The sequence below is a fragment of the Heteronotia binoei genome, chromosome 21 (genome assembly GCF_032191835.1).
Source record: "Heteronotia binoei isolate CCM8104 ecotype False Entrance Well chromosome 21, APGP_CSIRO_Hbin_v1, whole genome shotgun sequence".
NCBI classification, from domain to species: domain Eukaryota; kingdom Metazoa; phylum Chordata; class Lepidosauria; order Squamata; family Gekkonidae; genus Heteronotia; species Heteronotia binoei.
Genome location: NC_083243.1, coordinates 168359043 through 168379280, shown reverse-complemented (window position 1 = coordinate 168379280; position 20238 = coordinate 168359043). Strand labels below are relative to the sequence as shown.

At 45.1% G+C, this 20238-nt stretch overlaps 1 protein-coding gene across 1 annotated transcript; it reads left to right on the top strand.

The window, feature by feature from the left end:
- Positions 1-909: 909 nt before the first annotated feature.
- Positions 910-16168, top strand: LOC132589063 (acyl-coenzyme A amino acid N-acyltransferase 1-like). Its single transcript, XM_060261629.1, has 6 exons — positions 910-942; positions 3267-3311; positions 5603-5739; positions 11898-12382; positions 13516-13718; positions 15522-16168. Exons 4-6 carry the CDS (start codon positions 11920-11922, stop codon positions 16116-16118), a joined length of 1263 nt encoding a protein of 420 aa, XP_060117612.1. The 5' UTR covers positions 910-942; positions 3267-3311; positions 5603-5739; positions 11898-11919; the 3' UTR covers positions 16119-16168.
- The last annotated feature ends 4070 nt before the right edge of the window (positions 16169-20238 follow it).

Sequence of the window (20238 nt, the reverse complement as noted above, 5' to 3'; positions counted from 1 at the left end):
AATGTTTTCCCTTAAAACTCATCAAACACATCCTTATTTTGCAACCCTGCTGTTTCACTTCATTTTATTTTATTTTGTTTGTTTATTTGTTCCCCCTGCACAAAATATGATTTTTTTAGTGGTACATTTGCTTAATGTGAGTGATGTATAACATGTAAATGGCTTAACATTATGTAAAAAGCCAACAAACGAACTTGAATTACTGAAAATGGATGAAATGAAATTGCAGTATACAAAAATATTATTTCTGTTAGAATGCTAGTTTTTAGTTCTGGGTTGAGTGACAGCAGTAGAGTGGGACCTCAGAAATGCTAAAACAAGGGTGGAAGACAGGACTAGGGATGGGCACAAACCACATTTCTGTGGTTCAGTTTGTGGCTGAACCATGAACCTTACAAACTGGGATGTTAGTTTGTGAATCCCTGCTTTCTACTCCCTGCAAAAAGCCATGCCACTTAGCTGTATGGTTTAATGGCCCTCTGCTTTCTGCTCCCTGCCTTTTCTCACAGGTAACAGAAAGCAGAGATTAAATGGTTCCCAGCCATTTCACCCCTTGCTTTCTGCTCATCACTTCTTTTTGCGGGAGCCATTTAAACCAAATAAGCCATTTAAACACAACAGCTGTTTCCACAAACCACCGCCAACTGCACCAAAATTTGTGAAAGATCGTGGTGGTGGTTCAGTTCATGTACACTGCTTCACAAACTATGAACTTTGGTTTGTCAGCCAATTCATACCCATCCTTAGGCAGAACGTCACGGTCATTGTCCCCTTGATCAAGCTGAAATGTTACCTAAATTAGACATCTATGTGCAACCTTTCATTACTTTTGTCAGTTAATGATTGCTTAGCTGAATGCCATCCAAGAAAAACAAGGCATTAACTCAATAGAGATCAAAGTCCTCCGATCTTTAGAAAAAAGAAACTTGGATTTTATACATGGTATGTTGGAACTCATGAAGAATTCATAAGGGGCAGGGAATTATGAATGAGAGGGGGGGAGTTGGGAGTCCTCCATTGCTAGGGAAGGTATTCTTTAACTCCTCCCTCAATCACTAAAGAAGAAACCATGCTTCACAGCTAAAAGGATCTGCTAGGCAGAGGCTAGGTTCTGAGGGAAGCATGGTGTATGTCCACAGAATTCAATTCCCCCTCCCCCTTGTGATCTTTTTAAGGTAAAGGAGCAGACCTCCTTCACCACTGAAGGGCTTTTTATGCAAGCAACTGACAAGTGGAAGGTCTGTCAACTACCTGCTGCTTATCTAGTGAAAGAATTGTCATGAGCCCAGACAAGGAGGAGCTGGAAGGGTTAACAGACCTGGAAGAGCTGCCAGCCAGTTCCTCCGGTCCGGTGACCCAGGAGACCCACCCGGTCACGCTCCAGATCCAACACCATCATGAGCAAGTGCAATTCGATGTTGCTCGCATGCCTCGCTTTCCCCTCATTCTGGGACTCTCCTGGCTTGTAAAGCACAACCCCTCTGTGGACTGGGCACAGGGAAAGCTGAGCTTCAAGGACCCTTGTCCTCATCAGGCCTGGTTGGCCACCCTGGCCACTGCCGCCCTGCCTGCTGGTCCTCTACTTCCCCCAGCCTACACAGACTTTGCCAATGTCTTTGAGGAAAAGGGGGCAGACCAGCTTCCCCCACACCAGCCTTATGACTGTGCCACCAATTTGGTACCAGGGGCACCCTGCCTATGGGGTGGCTCTACCCCATGTCTGAACCGGTGCTAGCAGCCCTGCGGGACTTCCTTGCCAAAAACCTGGAACGGGGTTTCATCCAGCCATCCACGTCCCTGCTGGCAGCCCATTCTCTTTGTCAAGAAGAAAGGCGTTGAGCTTCGGCCCTGCAATGACTTCCAAGCCCTGAACAAAATCACCGTCTGGGACTGCTACCCTTTGCCACTGACCTAGAACTACTGGATCGCCTTAAGGGGGCCCAGGTCTATACCAAGCTGCACCTCCGGGGAGCGTACAACTTAGTGCGGATCCGCACAGGAGATGAAGACAGCTTTCGGGACCCGCTATGGCCAGTACGAGTATCCCGTGATGCCCTTCGGCCTGACCAACGCCCCCGCTGTCTTCCAAAGGCTGATGAACGACATCTTCCACGACCTGCTTGACCACTTTGTGATCATTTATGTAGATGACATTTTAATTTATTCCCAAAGCCCTGCCCAGCACGCAAGGCACGTCCGCCAGATCCTGCAATGCTTGCGTGAGCATAGTCTCTACGCCAAGCTAGAGAAGTGTGCCTTCGACTTAACAGCGGTCGAGTTCCTTGGTCACATTGTGTCACCCCATGGCATTCAGATGGACCCAAACAAAGTCAAAGCGGTCCTGACCTGGCAGATGCCGCGGAACCACAAGGACGTACAGCGGTTCCTTGGCTTTTCCAATTATTACTGCCAGTTCATCCCTGCCTATGCCGACATAACCATGCCTCTGACCCAGCTCCTCCGGCCCAAAGAGTCATTTAACTGGACTCCAGAGGCAGTCTATGCCTTCACCACCCTGAAAACCTGCTTCACCGCTCCTGCATTACCCAGACCCGCAGCTGCTGTTCACAGTAGAGACCGGCACCTCTTGTCAGTAGAGACTGACAAGAATCAGCATGAAGAAGCAAGTATCAAGCTCCCTTACTGGATAAGGGTGAATGAGTTGAAGATAACCACCACCTCTTCTAGAACATGCAGGGTTTGTTCATTTTTTTCATTTGGTCTCTGACCTCCATTTGCCCTGCCAGCCTATTTGAAATTTCTAACAACCTGTGCTCCCATCAGCCATTCTGACAGACCATTATATGAAGATTGCATCCCAGGACAGATATTGCAGATGTGGGTGGTGGCAGCATGCAAAATGGCATCCTATGATTTTGTATAGAGTATATAGAATGAAATGGTTGGATCCAATCCTGAGGAATTTAAGTGTCTGTTGCTAAGATTGTACGATTTTTATTAAAGAATGAGGATACAAGGTTTACTTTAGCCATGGCAAAATTCTTCTTGCTGGTGATTACATGGAAGAAAAAGGTGAATTTTTTATGATAAGGTTAAGAATGTTAAGGGTTAATTTCACACTTAGAAATGAAGGGGGGGGGGTTGTGTGTGTAACAATAAAAACAATTTCATGTGGCCTGACTTGAAACTTTAGGTCAAATGAGTTGATCATTAGAGAAAAGGAAAGATAACCAAAGTTGCGGTTGGTTGCTTCAGCAACTTATATATTATTTTTAGTATATTTTTAATCTTACTTTTCTCCTCAGATGGGACCCTAAGCGATTTTGGCATGATACAGAGATTAGCAAAAGGTAAGCATATATATCTCCTCTCTCTGAGAATTAGCTGGATCAAAATAGGAACTGATGAGAATGTGAATGGATCTGAACAAATGAGCAATCTTTCCCAGAATGCTGCTCCTTACCAGGGTTGCCAGCCTCCAGGTGGGGACTAGAGATCTGCTTTTCCGACTGATCTCCATCTGGCAGAGGTCAGCTCCCTTGGAGAAAATGGATGCTTTGAAGGGTGGACTCTATGGCACTGTGCCATGCTGAAACCCCTCCCCTCCCCACATCCTGCCCTCTCTAGGATCCCCCCCCCCCCAAAGTTTGCAGGTATTTTCCAACAGACCTGGCAATCCTACTCTATACCCATTTCACACAACACACATATACAAATGCTGTTTCACAGAAAAGGTTAAATGCAACGTGTAGCCCACTAGCCCCTATGGAAACTGCATGCTGTTTTGAAATACTACAGAATCAAGAAATGAAGGAAGGCCAAGCTAGACAAGACATGAGAAACTATTTCCCAGGGCTTGATTTGAGCCCAGTAATGCCTTAGAGACCAACAAGATTTTCTGGGGATAAACTTTCAGGTGTCAAAAATCTGAGAAAGGGAGTTTTTGAGTATTGAAAGCTTACACCCTAGAAACCTTGTGGATGTCTAAGGTGCTGCTGGATCCCAGTCTAGCTCTTCTACTGCAGACCTGCTTGGCTGCCCTCTGGAATGATCTCCCAAAGATTTTTTTTTAATTGTATATATTCATGAGCAGAAGGGCTGCTTGTCTCCTTCCCCAGGAGCTGTTATTTTCTGATTAAAACCATGTCCCTGTTGCCTTTCCGCTTGTGGAGAAGATGCAGGATTTTCCTCATTCAAACAGCATTCTGAGCACTAGTAGTGAATGGGATATTATGTTAGCTTCCTGCCCAGCCTAAGAATCATCTGGGAGTAGGTTCTTCAAAGGTTTATTATACATTTAATTCACCATGCAATTTTAAAGAAATCACAGAGGGTCCACCCACGACTAGGGAAGATGTTCCTGCAAACCTGAAGGAAACTATGCCCAGGGCACCTTGCCTTTGCATCTGTAAGGACTACCCTTTTAGAAGCAAAATGTTAGAAGATGCTTGGTTTGGAATATTCTAACATTTTCTGTAACCTACTTAACATTGGATGATTTGCCCTGTTTCCTATGATAGCCATTTCACGTTGGTTCTCAAAATTCCAAAAGGATCCACAGGTTAAACAGGGGTGAGGATCCATGCTTCAAGGCCTTAGAGGGCTTGAGATCAGGGTACTTGAAGGACTGCCTTCTCTCTTCGCGTACAGCTTGCCAACTTATATCCTCTTCCCAACATCTGCTTTCTGTGCACTTGCCTGCTGAGTTGAAGCAGGTGGTGACCAGAGCTAGGGATTTTTTCAGTAGTACTATTACACCTTTGGATTATCCTCTCCCTTGAGTCTCAGCTGGCACCACCCTTTTACACCAGGCCAAAATATTTATCTGTACCAGGCTTTTCACTGAGGAGCTCCAATTTTTAGCTACTGTTTTTTATGCCAGAAAGGTGTTTTGTGAGTACCAATTTAGTTTGATAAATATTATTGTTACGTCCCTAATGGACTTTTTACTGGATTGGTTGCTGTTTTTTATATTAATATTTTTATGACTTCATTGTATTATTTTCATATTGCAAAGTGCCTTGAGTAGGTCTCTGGAGAAGTGAATAATATCATACATGTTTGTTTTGATTCTCTGAGTGCTAGGGATATATGTTGTTTATACGTTGTCTGCCATCAGAACTTTTTTTGTACAAAAAGCCCAGCAAGAACTCATTTGCATATTAGGCCACACCCCTGACATCACCATTGTTTTGCATAGTAGGAACTAATTTGCATATTAGGTCACACCCCATGACACCAGGCCAGCTGGAACTGCGTTCGTGCTCAAAAAAAGCCCCGTCTGCCATACATGAATGAATGCTAGTTTTCAGAACATACTTGGAACCAAGCCTTCAACATCTATTAAAAGAATCCCACAGGGAACTGGAATAAGGAAATACTTGTTTTGCCCAGATCTATGTTGAAATACTGTTTTCCTGGAACAGTTATGAAACCTGCTTTTCTCTTTCATGAGTGCCCTCTCCCTCCCATATCACGTTCCACATTAAAAGTAATTAGAGTCCAGCCAATTATGGCTCCTTTCCTCCACCCTCACCTATTCTCATCAGTAACTTTTTGATAATGTTTATGTGAGGTACTCTGTAGTCACATGGTGGTGCTACAGCTCCTCCCTTTGTGTGTATTGGCATTTTGTTTATAGGAAGCTAGAACAATTCAAAGCGTTTGCCTGAGAGAGGTGAACAAGCAATTCCCAGCGTGCAGGGTGTGCAGTATCCTTTCCCTTAGCTGCTTGCTTGCTGACGGACCTTGGTTCCCAAACAACAAAGAAGCCCAAAGGTATCACATGTATCACGAGCTTGGATTGGGGGTGGGAGGGGGGGAGAGACTGGAGGTGGGTTGGAATCACACTTGGCAGAGACTACTGCAAGTGGGGCACTGGATAGCTGATTCCAAACAGGAAAGAGTTAAATTGTATCTCCTGATCAATGCTAGTGACCATGCAGTGCCTTCTGTGACAGTTTTCATTCATGAGGGAAAGAGAAAGAGTTTCTCCTGCAAGGTGGGGGGAGGCAAGGGTAAGTGAGAAAAATAGCCAGAGAAAATAGTTACATGCTTTCTCATTTTCTCCACCCTCTTCTGTTCCTCTGATTTAGATACTATCATTCAAAGCAGCTTTCTGTTGTTAAGACGAGGGGGGGGGGGGAATTACAGTCAGCAATGTCTACTTTGTCCAAAAAGGGTTGAGCTTCACTTCAAGTTTTACTACAACCACAACCACCATGGTAGACACTGCTTTAGGCAACCTTTACTCTTTTAACCTCAGCAGCCCTCAGCAACAATATGCAGCTGCATTCCACACTGCTCTCAAGGTTCCCTCTCCTCATTCCTCAAGGGCATGGGTAGAGACTTCAGTTTCCCAGAGGTGGCTGTGGTTATACTGAACCAGTTGTGGGAAAGGGGTGGGCCCAAATCTGGACAAACCCTATAGTATACCATATACCCCAAGTGCCTGATACAGAAAACCAGAGCCCAAGATCCAACAAAAACACCTCAAAATAATTTTATAAATGATTTCTTTACTCCATAAATTCAAAATAAATTAGAAGAAATACCACCGACTAGAAGAAATATATTCTATATATAAATTGCTGGAATTCTTGTACACTGAATTTGTTTGTTGATCAATATTGGCAAGGTTGGAATAATGCTGTGGATACTAAAATTAAGCAACTAGGTGTGCATAAACTAGGAAATTTAACATCTAAAATTAGAATGTTGCTCAATATAAAATTAATGAAGCACTACTGGAATGCATTACAAAGGGATGCCACACGAAAACGTTCACCACTTTATGTGGGGATTAAATATTCCACCCAGCTTGACCCACCACACTATCTATACTATCTATGTACTGTAGGCTTCCCAATCCCCAGGTCCCAGCGGGGGATCCCCCGGTTTTGCAGGCTTCCCCCCTCCCCCAGCCAGCTGGCCGGCGGGGGAAGCCCCGCCCCCAGAGCCATCATGCACCTCTATGAACAATTCCCATAGGGAATGATGGGGAATTGATCCACCGGTATCGGGGGCTCTGGGGGGGGGGCTGTTTTTTGAGATAGAGGCACCATATTTTCTGTATAGCATCTAGTGCCTCTCCCCAAAATACCTCCCAAGTTTCAAAAAGATTGGACCAGGGGGTCCAATTCTATGCGCCCCAAAAGAAGGTGCCCCTATCCTTTATTATTTCCTATGGAAGGAAGGCATTTAAAAATTTGTGCAGTCCCTTTAAATGTGGTGGCCAGAACTCCCTTGAAGTTCAATTATGCTTGTCACACCCTTGCTCTCGGCTCCGCCCCCAGTGACTCCTGGCTCCACCCCCAAAGTCCCCAGATATTTCTTAAATTGGACTTGGCAACCCTAATGTACTGTCTATTCCTAAATTGAGAAGAGCATATATGGTGGCAGGTTGCAATGCATTCCCATCCGCACAGGTGAAGGGTCATTTTCAGGGCACTCCAGCAAATCAACGTTGCTGTGACTGTTCATTAATAACTATAGATTCACTTGATCACATATCTTTTTCTTGTCCAAAACATGCAGCCACAAGAGAAACGTTTCTGAGGAAATGGCTACTTAAGTTTTCTTCTTTTCCGGAACCCATAAAATAGAGACTTTTCGCTTCCTCAAACCTTTTTTCAACAACTCAACAAGATGATGTTGGCCTATATTTGGCAAAACAAAAAGCCAAGAATAAAGCTTAAAATTTTGCAAGACAGCAAGCTGAGAGGGGGCTTGGCCTTGCCTGAATGGAGAACTTACTATAAGGCATGCTGCCTTGCCTGGGCTAAGGAATGGCTACTCTTGGAAAATAAAAGATTGCTTTTGTTAGAGGGAGCAGGTTTAGTTAAAGGCTGGCACTCATATATTTGGTACCAGACCCCCCGTCCCCCGGGAACAATATTTTTTTTAGACATGTAGTTAGGAAACCGATCTTTAGAGTCTGGATGGAAATTAAGAAAACATTTTATACTCATGTGCCTCTCTGGGTATCTCCAGTAGAAGCTTCTTTACATCCTAATGTCTATTGCTGGGATACCAATTATAACTGTAGTGTCTTGTTAGATGCCGCCAAAAATCTGAACTTAGATGACAATGTCAAACTAGATTGGTGGACAAAGACGCAAGTTAACTCTAGTTTTCAAACGGATAAGGTATTGGGATTCTCTAAAAAACCGAACGATTTGGACTTGATAATATATGATAAGCAGAAACTTATTTCCAGAATCTACAATTGGCTGTTACTGAATAAAATGCAGAATGAGATAGTTAAAGAGAGCTGGATTAAGTGGCTGAATGATTTTGGATATAATATTGAGTTGAAGGAATGGGAAAATATTTGGGAACAAAATTTACAACTAACCATAGCATCGGAATTCAAAGAAAATCTATACAAATGGTGTATAGATGGTATTTAACTCCGGAGAGACTGGCCAAGATTTATCCAAGATACTCTAATAAATGTTGGAAATGCGGAAAAGGAAAAGGAACCCTCTACCACATTTGGTGGCAGTGCACATACGCCAAAAAATACTGGGCCCAAATTAACATTTGGTGCCAGAAAAATCTTTAAAATAAGGCTTCCGCATACCCCTGAACTTTATCTGTTAAGTGTGGTTAAGGAAAATTTCCCCAAACTGGAGAAAAAACTTTTGGTACATATTATTACTGTGGCTAGAATTCTATACGCCAAATATTGGAAGGCTACGAAAATTCCAGATAGGAATGAATTTTTGCATAAGTTATTAGAAGCTGCAGAATCAGATACGTTAACAATGGGCGTTTTCGCACTCACCTTCAGCCGGCGCGACCCCCCTCTTCACCGCGCAGGATCTGCACGGATTTCGCACTAAATGCCGCGGAGCAGCCGGAAGAGCCGGAAACTCCCGGCGCAAAAGCCGCTCAAACGTAAACCGCCAAAAAGCAGTTTCCGTTTGCTCGGCTTTTGCGACGGGAGTTTCCGGCTCTTCCGGCTGCTCCGTGGCATTTAGTGCGAAATCTGCGCAGATCCTGCGCGGTGAAGAGGGGGGTCGCGCCGGCTGAAGGTGAGTGCGAAAACGCCCAATGAGGTTAAGAGGAGGGAACCATCAGGTTTGTAAAAAGATCTGGAACCCGCTGCATCTATGGATAAAAAGTATGGGAATTGAATTGAGGAATTTGAATTTGTGCTTTGGGGATACCCCACAAGCTCTTGGTGGTGGGGGGGATAGGTGATGGGTTGTGTTGGATTGTGTTGTTGTATTATTGTTCCCTGTATTTTCACGAAGGAATATTGTCCTGACATTTTTTTTTACTTTTTTTTTGTATGTGTTTCTGTCTTGATAGTATGTTTTAATAAATTTTTCTGTACCATAAAAAAAAAAATAGAGACTTTTCCTGAGCAGTTTGTGCCACAATTGCATAATCGATGTGGCATCTTTCTGTTATACTGTCATTTTAAATATTTAAACTTTTACAGTTTTAGAATTAAATTTTTTATGGTGTTTGGCCTGTGGGCTTTTAAACCTAATAAACTGACAACTGGGATGTGTTTGTTTTAATTGGCAAGAAAAAGTCACATGCTTACCCACCCGTCAAATGAAACACTACACAAGTTATGGGTTAAACTGGGGGTTTTATTTACACATAAGCTGAACTGCACCAATACATACATCTTAAAGCATGCGTTGCAATGAGCTTGCAAATTAACAGGGAAAACCCACCCTGGCTCAGAGCCAGGCCCAGAGGCTTCCAGACCCTATTTGTCACGGCCTGCACACCAGTGTATAGGGGGGATGGGAGACCATACTTCCCCCCATGACTGTGAAGCCTTAAGACTGGTCATATGCTCCCCTGACCCCAAAGAGACCCCCAACGGGGCCACTTGGACTGCCAAGCCTCAGGTAGCCCAATTGAGGGTCCCTCCCCCATCTCTGATATCTTGGGATGATCGCCAGCTCAAAGCCCCTTCAATCCATGCTTTTCCCGCCATCCGAGTTAGGGCCTAACCAGCAATACCAGGCCTATTTATGCTTCATTCCCTCTGGTCATGTGTAACAGGTGAAAAAAGCCCCCTCCCATATCCAATTTGAGCAAGGCCCAGAAGATTCCTGCTTAGCCCCATAACTGGTGACTAGCTAAGCCCACATGGTTTTAACAAGAGGGCAGGTGGGTAGGCAGCTCATGCTGGACCAGAATGGTCAGGGGATGGCGGCCACTGCTGGATAGGGCTGCCAAGGCCCTAGTCTGGGCGAGAGTTCCCCTGCCCAGGAGGTTCCCAACCCACCGGCCCACATTGGGCCGGGGGGAACCACCCCCTATGTCGCTGTTGTGATGATGTCACCTGGAAATGATGTCATTAAAATGGTGGCACGCACGCATGGCCAGTCTAGGTGGTTCCAGGAAAACTCTATGGTTTTCCTGGATGCTCTAGCCATTTGGGAGGGAAAACTCTATGGTACAATAGATACCATAGAGTTTTTACCTCCCAAATGGCTAAAGCGTCCGTGAAAACCATAGAGTTTCCCCTGAAATGCCTAGAACAGCCCCCACGCATGCCACCATTTTGATGACATAACCTCCAGGTGAAGTCATTCTATGAAACTGGTGCTGCTAACAAGGATTTCATATAGAACAAGGTATTCCTATAGAACTCCTTAGAAAATTAGTGTGCCTAGGAAGAATGGAATTCTCTAAATCTCAGGATTCTGTTAGTATAATGGTCTTTGACCAGAACTGTTTAGAGTTGTTGTGCAGTTGATTTATACTCTCCTCCGAAAAAGCAAATTCTTTATGAAGAAACTGACAGGGGTTTTTTTTTGAGGTGCTGTATTCAGTGTGCCTAAACAGCCAAACACAAGCAGCAATAACAACAGCAGGACAACATACTAACAGTGGGGAGAAAATAGAGAAAAGGAAGGGCTGTGGGTCAGGAGAGGAAACAATAGAAGGGAGTCATCCCCAAAGCCAGCTAGAATAAATGTCAGATGTTTGAGAGCTGCAAAACATGCATGTCAGAGGGAGGGAGGGAGGGAGGGAGGGAGGGAGGAAGGAAGGAAGGAAGGAAGGAAGGAAGGAAGGAAGGAAGGAAGGAAGGAAGGAAGGAAGGAAGGAAGGAAGGAAGGAAGGAAGGAAGGAAGGAAGGAAGGAAGGTAGGTAGGTAGGTAGAGGTGGAAAGAAAGCAACCTTAACTTCAAATACATTCTGTAAACTGCTAGTTGGCTTGGAGAAGTGATTTAAAAAGACAAATGCCTTCTCTAAGCCAGCTGATGGGGTGGTGGAGGCTTTGACAGCCATACAAAGTGTTTGTAAGAGCCACATGGGGCTCCCGAGCCACAGTTTAGCCACCCTTGCCACAGCCATCTGTGAGGAGTGGGAGGGATAGGGAAGGGAATATGAAGGGGAAAGTCTTACTAGGTGCAACTTGACAGGCAACAGCATTTCAGGAGTTTGAAAAGCATCACTTGCCATAATTTCCTCCCCCATATAATTTAATGGTAAGGATGTAGGCATAAAGAGGGACATATATGGGCCCCCAGGGCTTTTTTTTTTTTTAGCAGGAATGCACAGGAACACAGTTCCAGATGGCTTGGCATCAGTGGGTGTGGCCTAATATGCAAATAAGTTCCTGCTGGGCTTTTTCTACCCAAAAAAGCCATGTGGGGCCCTAAGGACAGTAGAGAAAATAAGTTCCACTGGCAAAGCTTTGCTCATAGAGACTGAATGAGCCCTTCAAAAATGGTCTGTGTATAGTACCTCTCTAGTATCTCCTGTCTCTTTCCCATAATATGAGCTATTATAGTCCAAATCACTACACAAGAGGAGTAAACAAAATGAGTGGGAGGTTCCTCAATACTGCCCCCAATGTCACTGGTTCATCACATGTTTCCCAATGCGCGTCCATCACATCCCCTCATCTCTCTCTCTCTTTATTTTACTTTGTTTTATTTCATGGACTTTCCTAGGTGTCATTAAAGGCCAACTAACATGGTCCAGCTTACGGTCACCCCTGAAAGAGCACTTGCTGACTCACCAGTATGGATCCGAGCCTTAGACCTGACCCCCTCCCAGCCAGTGACCCTGCATTCATCACTGATAGATGAGAAAGGAGTGAAGTTTGAAGCCAGAGCCTTCTACTGGGCAAATGAGGCTGGAGAAGTGGATGTGAAGGAGGCGTCTGCTGTTGGCGGTGACTACAGAGGCGTGTGTCCCATGGGCCTCTTCTGGTCCCTAAAGCCAGAGAAGATGTTCCACAGATTGATTAAACGTGATGTAATAGGTAGTCCCTTCCATATCCAGATCAGTCTTTTTGGTTCTTTTGTTCTGATGCCTTCAGCAAAAGATACACCACTGGCTACTTGTTCTATCGAGAGGTGGTTTGTGGCCCCTGGAGTGGAACGGTTCCAGATCAAGGAAGGTCAAGTTCGGGGGGCCCTTTTCTTGCCTCCAGGTAAAGAAACAGAATTCTGTTTTTTCTTCTCTTCCCATTTCTGTCCCAGTCTTTTGACTAAGATGGTGAATGGCCTGGAAGCACTCAACACACTGTGACATGACTGGTGGCCATGAATTAGATCAATGGTTGCATGGAAGTCACCTCTATGTATCTCTGAGATGAAGAGCATCTCTTTTCCCCACTACTTTATAAAATACTCTCACTCACACAAACACAAAATAGTAGATTTGGAGGAGGTATTCTCTGGCATCACATCCCCACTGAGCTCCCTTCCCAAACTCTGCCTTCCCCAAGCCTCCACAAATTCCTCAAACTGGAGTCAGCAATGTTAGTCCAAGCATGTAAACAACCAGATAATCAGAAGGAGGTAGGGTTCCAACTTCCCAGCCTCCTGTAGGGGATGGGGTTTCCCCTAGTTTTAGGGCTCCCAACCCACTGGCATGGAGCTGGCTGGTGGGGGGATCCCCGCCCCCACAGAGCTCAAGCAGCTCCCAACATGCCCAGCAGAACGACATCACCCGGAAGTGACATCATTCTGCCAGGCATGTCACATGGGGGATGCACTAGCATTTGGGTAAAAACTCTATGGCACCATAGAGTTTTTAACCCAAATCCTAACACAATGTGCCCAGCGTGATGATGTCACTTCTGGGTGACATCATCACACCATGCATGCACACATGAAAGATATCCCTCGCTGCCAGCCAGGTAGGACCTGGCAGCCTTAGGAGGGGGAGACTGGATTTATACTGCACCCTTCACTCAGAGTCTCAGAGCCGCTTGCAATCTCCTTCCTTCTTCTCCCCAAAACAGACATCCTGCAAGGTAGCTGGGGCTGAAAGAGCTCTGAGAACTGTCCTTGAGAGAAAAGCTCTTCTTTTCTTTCTCTAATATAGCAGCTTTCCTTATTTATAATAAGGGTTGGTATTATTCTGCTTACTGCCGAATTTTCTGCCTAATTTTTTAATGGCCCATGATAAGTCAGTGTCAAGATGGGGGGGAGACAAATCAAAAGAGAGGCCTCACATATCGTTTGTTCTCTGTGGAAGTTTTAAACTTAAGTTTCAGCTCTTCACCTATGTCTCTTTATTACACTGACCTTTCTTTCTATTTCTAATTTATTTCTCCAGGGCCTGGCCCATTCCCAGGTGTGATTGATATGTTTGGTGGTGGCGGAGGGCTCATTGAGTTCCGAGCTGGCCTGCTGGCTAGTAAAGGCTTTGCTGTTTTGGCGCTGGCCTACTTTGCATATCAGGATCTGCCACAGACCTTGGTGGAAGTGCGTCTGGAGTACTTTGAAGAAGCTGCCAAGCTGCTCTTAAAACACCCTAAGGTAGGGTATGTCTTTTTTTCTGTGTCATTACAAAGTACTACAAGATAGTTCTTCTGCTTCACATTGCTGTACAGAAAACTGTAACCCTCATTCTGTAATAAATTTCCCTTGCTGGTATAGTGACACATTATAGAAGAGGTCAGGAAGAAGACTGTGGGACTAGCAGCTGAACATATTACCTGCAGACAGTTTTAAAGACAGTTGAAAATAGTTTGAGAGATGTATCATATTGCATAAACATAGGATTGCCAAGTCCAATTCAAGAAATATCTGGGGACTTTGGGGGTGGAGCCAGGAGACTTTGGGGGTAGAGCTAAGAGACATTGGGGACGGAGCCAGGAGCAAGGGTGTGACAAGCATAATTAAACTTCAAGGGAGTTCTGCCATCACATTTAAAGGGACTGCACATCTTTTAAATCCCTTCCCTCCATAGGAAATAATGAGGGATAGGGGCACTTTCTTTTGGGACTCATAGAATTGGACCCCCTGGTCCAATCTTTTTGAAACTTGGGGGGTATTTGGGGGAGAGGTACTGGATGCTATGCTGCAAATTTGGTGCTTCTACCTCAAAAAACAGCCCCCTCCAGAGCCCCAGATACCCACGGATCAATTCTTCATTATTTCCTATGAGAATAAGACTCCATAGGGAATAATAGTTCCCTCCCCTCCCCCTGCTTTCTCTCTCTCACTCACACACACACTTAATTGTCTCTGGTGCCTCCACAACGAGGTCTGGAAAGGACAGGGGTACGCTGTTCTTTTTTACACACACTCACTTGTCTGAAACGAAAGCAAAACAAACGGAGGGGCTGCACTCTGATGAGCTCTGCTGTTGCTAACCCTTCCCCATGAAGTACTTCCTGCTTCCTGTTCCAATTTAAAGGCACACACACATTTAAAAACCGGACCTGTTTGCAGGTCCTGCCGGAGATCTAAAGGTACATGTTGGCTGTGAGGGAAGCCTGTAAAACCGGGGGATCCCCCGCTGGGACCTGGGGATTGGGAAGCCTACACAAACAGCAAATATTTCTTTTAATCTCAAGGCCTAGTTACATTTTATTCATATCTTCCCAAGGTCCTAGTGATCAGACAGGTTCCAGAACACAGGTCCCAGGTACACAGAGGCTGATTCAGATCAGGACTGCAGTGTGCAAGGAGAGGGAACTTGAGCCTTCCTCCCTATGCCATTTGTTGACCTAAAATAGCTCCTATCTGCCCCATAGAAACCTATGTGCAGCCCATGGAGAGAATAAGTTTTCTCAGTACAGCAAACAGTGCCCCCTAAAGGCCATTTCACTTTGGGAAAACGGTATGGTATGGTGGAAAGGCTGAAGCCCTGTCGCCCCATGTTAGAGTTCCACAGTGCGTGTGTGATCACCAGAAACCAGAAAATATAACATGCAATTTTGATTGTTGTCTAGAACAACACAAGAAAGGGCATACTCTTCGTATGGCCACATCAGAGGCCAGAGACTCTAAAACAGGTCTTCTGTCTGAAATCACCCAAAGGCTAGAGATCAACAATAAGTCTTACACAGTTGCAGTCTGTACCTCATCCCACTTGTACCTCTATCACTTTGACCTGTCATTCATTCTGCATGATGCACAGATATTTATTTATTTATATTTTACCAAATTTGTACCCCACATTTGCTCTCATAAGGACCATCATAGTTATGGTTCAAGGCTGCCCAGAGCAAAGTATAAGAATCTTCCTCATTAATAATCTATTTTCATGCCTCAAGTCATTTATCTTTGATACAGACAGTAACTGCTTTAACCTTCTGAGGTTTTTTTTCCCAGGTTAGAGGCCCAGGACTTGGAGTCATTGGGGTATCCAAAGGATCTGAGATTGCACTGGCCATGGCTTCCTTCTTAGAGCAAATAGTCGCTGCAATCTGTATCAATGGTACCACAACTATGAATGGTGCACCACTTCGCTTTCGAGATATCTACATCCCTGCCGTCCGCTACTACCCAGAGAAGTATCTCATAAACAGCATGGGAGCACTGTGCGGCCATCATATCGTTGGAGATCCTCTGGATGAGGCACATCAAGACTCTGTCATCCCTTTAGAGAAGGCCCATGGGCCAGTCCTCTTTGTGGTAGGAGAAGACGATAATGCCTTCAGCAGCAAGTTGTTTGCAGAGCTGGCAATAGCCAGAGCAAAGAAGTATGGGAAAAACAATTGTACTTTGTTGTCTTATCCAAAGGCTGGACACCTCATAGAACCCCCTGGTTCCCCAGTATGCATGTGCTCCTGGATCCCACGTACTCCCAAACCTACACAATGGGGAGGAGAAATGGAGCCTCATGCCAAAGCCCAGGAGCACTCCTGGAAGGAGATCCAGAAATTCCTTGAGCTTCACCTCGGTTCAGCTGGAAGCAGCAACATGTAATCTAATTTTCCAGTATCCCAAACGGAATAAAATAAAAATTCATAGCTCAAGTGAGAATTGTCTGTTTACAGGGGTGCCTTCACATGGACATAGTTCTCCATGCAGCTCATGTTGCTACTGTAAATGCAGAGGCCTTTGATGTGACAACAGAGCATCCTCACATAAGTTTTTGCTGTATTTTCCTTGTCCTAATCCTCTCTGCTTGCTACTTTACCCCTGTCACTGAAGGGCTTTTGAGGCATCATTAATAGCATTGCTATACTATTATACCATTAAAGCACAATCTATTACAACAGTGTATCAGTTCCCAGCTTTCTGGGGGGGGGGGGGGGGGGGGTTAAAGGGAAAAGGAATAAGAAGGAGAAATGTCTAGCCTGTTGCTTACCACTTATAATTACCAACCCCGGAGACTGCCTTAAAAAAGAAAAGAAATCTGGGAACTTACACATTCTAGCACTAGATTTTTTTTTAAAAAGCAAAAGTTCCAATCAGGAAATTCTCTGCATCTCCTTAGTCTTTCTTATCTTTAGATGGGTGGTAGTGATGGGGTGGAAGTACCCCCGGGCAACTGGGGGCTGATGGGGACTTACTAGGCCTGCATCACTGGCAATGTCACTGTCAATGCAAGGATGCTGTGGTATTTGGGAAAACACTCTAAGCCTAGGCCTACTTTTCATGTCTATAAATCCCCCACTAGTAGGGTTGCCAAGTCTAATTCAAGAAATATCTGGGGACTTTGGGGGTGGAGCCAGGAGACATTAGGGGCAGAGCCAGGAGCAAGGGTGTGACAAGCATAACTGAACTCCGAAGAAAGTTCTGGCCGAAGGGGGCTCGGATCCCAGCCTGGCCCAGACACCCCCTCCTCCCTGCGGAAGCTGCCGAAGGGGGCGGGGCATAAGAACATAAGAGAAGCCATGTTGGATAAGGCCAATGGCCCATCAAGTCCAACACTCTGTGTCACACAATGGCCAATATATGTGTGTGTGTGCATATATATATATATATATATATATATATATATATATATATATATATACACACACACACACATATACAAACATATACACGCATACACACACATACAAACATACATATACACGCATACACACACACACACACACATATTGTGGCTGAGGAAGCAGCGCAAGCGATGCCGAGCCCTCCCGGGCCTCTCACCAGCTCGAAGAGGTTGGCTGCGCGCCCTGCCGCCTCTTGCCGGGGCTTCCTCCGCCTGCTGCTCGCTCCATCCTGCCCAGACCGTGCTGAGAGCTGCTGCTGCTGCTCCTCCTCCTCTTCTTCCTCCTCCTCGGTCTCCGGCAGTGCCTGCCCGTGCAGCTCCCCCCGCAACCGCCTCAAGGCCCGCCGCGACATCCCCAGGCTGTAGCAGGCCGGGCCAGAAACACTAACAGACCGGAAGGCAAGCCGGAAGGGGACCCGAAAGAAAAGAGGACCCGAAGGAGACAACTCGTTCTCCTTCGCCGAGGGAGCAAGGCCAAAAGCGGCCAGAGGGCGGTCAACCCGGGACAAACGCCACTGGAGCGTGGTCCCTGCCACTCACCGGGCCACGCTCCTTGGCGCCGTTTCCCCCCTCCCCCCGCTTCCGTTTTTTTGGGGAGCGGGGGAAGAGGCTGGTAATTCTGGGGTCCCCCGCCAGGGCGGGAGGGTTGGGAAGCCTACCCACTAGCCAGCTGATCAGACCATTGGTCCACCAGGATCAGTGTTGTCTATTCACCCTAATGAAGAGGGACCCCTGAATAATTATGAACACCCCTATAATAATAATAAATGAAAATATGGTTTTTGTGCCTTCAGAAGAGAATGTCTGATGCAATATTTGAAGCAGCTGTAACTGTTAAGAGGCCACGCAGCCCAAAATGGGTGTGAATTCAAAGGTTGTGGAGTAGATAAGAGGCCCCTCTGAGGAAGCTCCTTGTTAAAACTGATAAACGCATGAAGGCAGAGGGACTGTGGAAAACTACAAGAAATTACTGGAAGGAAAGCAGGAGGTGGGGCATTTGAAGAGATAAGGCTGGTAGGCTTGTCTGCTTGTTTTGGGGGATGAATTAAAAATGGTCAGAAGGCTGATGATTTTAACTTAGTCATTTTAGGCTTATGCCGACAAGTTCTACTTTGATGTCAAAGTAAAACACCTCGTTTCAAACCAAGCAATGTGTGGGGCTTCGTTATTTTCCTGCTACACTGGCAGTAGGTATCAAGGGTCGCAAGAGGAGGTTTTTCACGTTACCTGCTTCCTGATCTTTTTACCTGGAGATGTCAAAGGTTGAACCTGGGACCTTCTCCATGCCAAGCAGATGCTCTATTACTGAGCCATGGCCCCTCCCCTAAAAACTTTTGGTTATGTCCCACCCGCACCCTCTAACATTTTACAGATGAAAGCACAAATGCTTGTTCATACGGTAATACCTGTTCCTACACCAAGCACACTACAAGAACTGCCTCCCACATTTTTCTTGGCTTGTTGTATACTCCGCAGTAGCCCATTCTGCATTGGAATCTAAAACAGCACGTGACAGGATCAAACTAGGTGAGATACTGAGAGACCTGTGAGTAGTCAGCATTTTGTTTGGTTAAGTAAATTCTAGCCATATGGCAGACAGTTCATTCAGACTGAGGCTGTGGTGAGGAAGGATCTTTCACTATTTTTTTTACCTATCAAATAGACCCTGTATTTGCCTGCCAAATAACAGCTGCTGGGGGGATTAGTTTCATTTGGCAAAACTATGGTGGTGGGGAGAGTTAAATCCTCTCTGCTACCTGCCACAGCAGCTTAGGGTTGCCAGGTTCCCACTCCATCTTTACAAAGAATGAGCGAGAGCCTTGTGAGGAAGAGACAGGAGTTTTGGGTTCCACTTAAAAGCCAACAGTCTTGACAAAAGCAACGAAACGTTTGACACCGGCTAACGTGGACTGGCCTTCTGTGGATGAACTTATTCTTTATTCTAACACCTCATTGAAACAATAGTGGACTGAATGTGCAAGACTGTGAAGTGGGATAATTTGTTTGACAAAGTGCCTGTGTGCAATTTGGATGAAAGAATTCATTACAGACTGTTTTCTCATGATTTTGGTTTATGAGTCACATGTAGACTCTTAACTTTTAAAAAGTGCCTGCATGCACTTTTGAAGTGCCTGTGTGCACTCAGACTTATTTTTATGCAGGCTGTTTGGATTCATTTTGTGCAGACCGTTTGGGGAAAGAGATTATGTTAAACTGCCTACATGCACTATTGTGTTTTTTTATTGTAGTCTGTTAAAAGGTAGAGGCTTTGGAATACTGTGCCTGTGTGCACACTTATATTTTTCATCATAGATTGTTTAGAAGTTGAGTCTACTTAGAAGTAGAGGCCACAAGCTTTTTCTTATCACCATATTTTATTCTTGCAATAAATGTTTTGATAGTATAGTTTCACCCTGACATTTCTTTTATTATAGTTCTACTTAAACTCAGGGGCCCCCCTTTTTTTCTAAGGTTCCCCTGGCAACCAGCGGTGGCTGGGGGGTAGTCAGCTCCAGGTTGGAAAACTCCTGGAAATTTAGGCATGGCCCCGGTGGGGGGGGGGCAGTGACCTCAGTGGGGTACAATGTCATAGAGTACATCTTCCAAAACATCCATTTGCTCTGGGGAAACTCATCTCTGTAGTCTGGAGATGACCAGTAATTCCAGGGGATCCCTGAATCCCACGTGGAGATTGGCATCCCTACCACAGCTATACAATTCACTTTAAAAAAAAAAAATACTGTGCAGTTCTTTCCACAAATTTCCCAAAAACTCATCCAGTTTGCCCTTTAGCAAAACTGATCACAACTGGTTCTTTTTCTTTTTTAAAACGTAAAAGCTTAAATCACACAACGGATCCTAGCCAATAGTTGCAACTCAATCACACTCAGCAACCTTTTCTATCTGGACAGGTCATTATGGCAAGGAGGGATAAAGGGGATACACACTGGAGTTCATTATGAAGCATATGCCACCCATTTCTGAGGTGAAGTGAATGAAATGAATTTGACAAGGAAATACTGCTTAGATGCATTTATGTCCTCAGTTTCTGGCATTGTGGATAAAAAAAAAATTAAGCTGAATCCCAAGTGTTCAAAAGGA

Bases quoted from the DNA above. Each gene is read 5' to 3' on its own strand.
- LOC132589063 (XM_060261629.1), top strand. From the start codon at position 11,920: ATGGTCCAGCTTACGGTCACCCCTGAAAGAGCACTTGCTGACTCACCA. The intron at 12,383-13,515 runs GTAAAGAAACAG...TTATTTCTCCAG, and splicing joins GGCCCTTTTCTTGCCTCCAG to GGCCTGGCCCATTCCCAGGT. The intron at 13,719-15,521 runs GTAGGGTATGTC...TTTTTTTCCCAG, and splicing joins TGCTCTTAAAACACCCTAAG to GTTAGAGGCCCAGGACTTGG.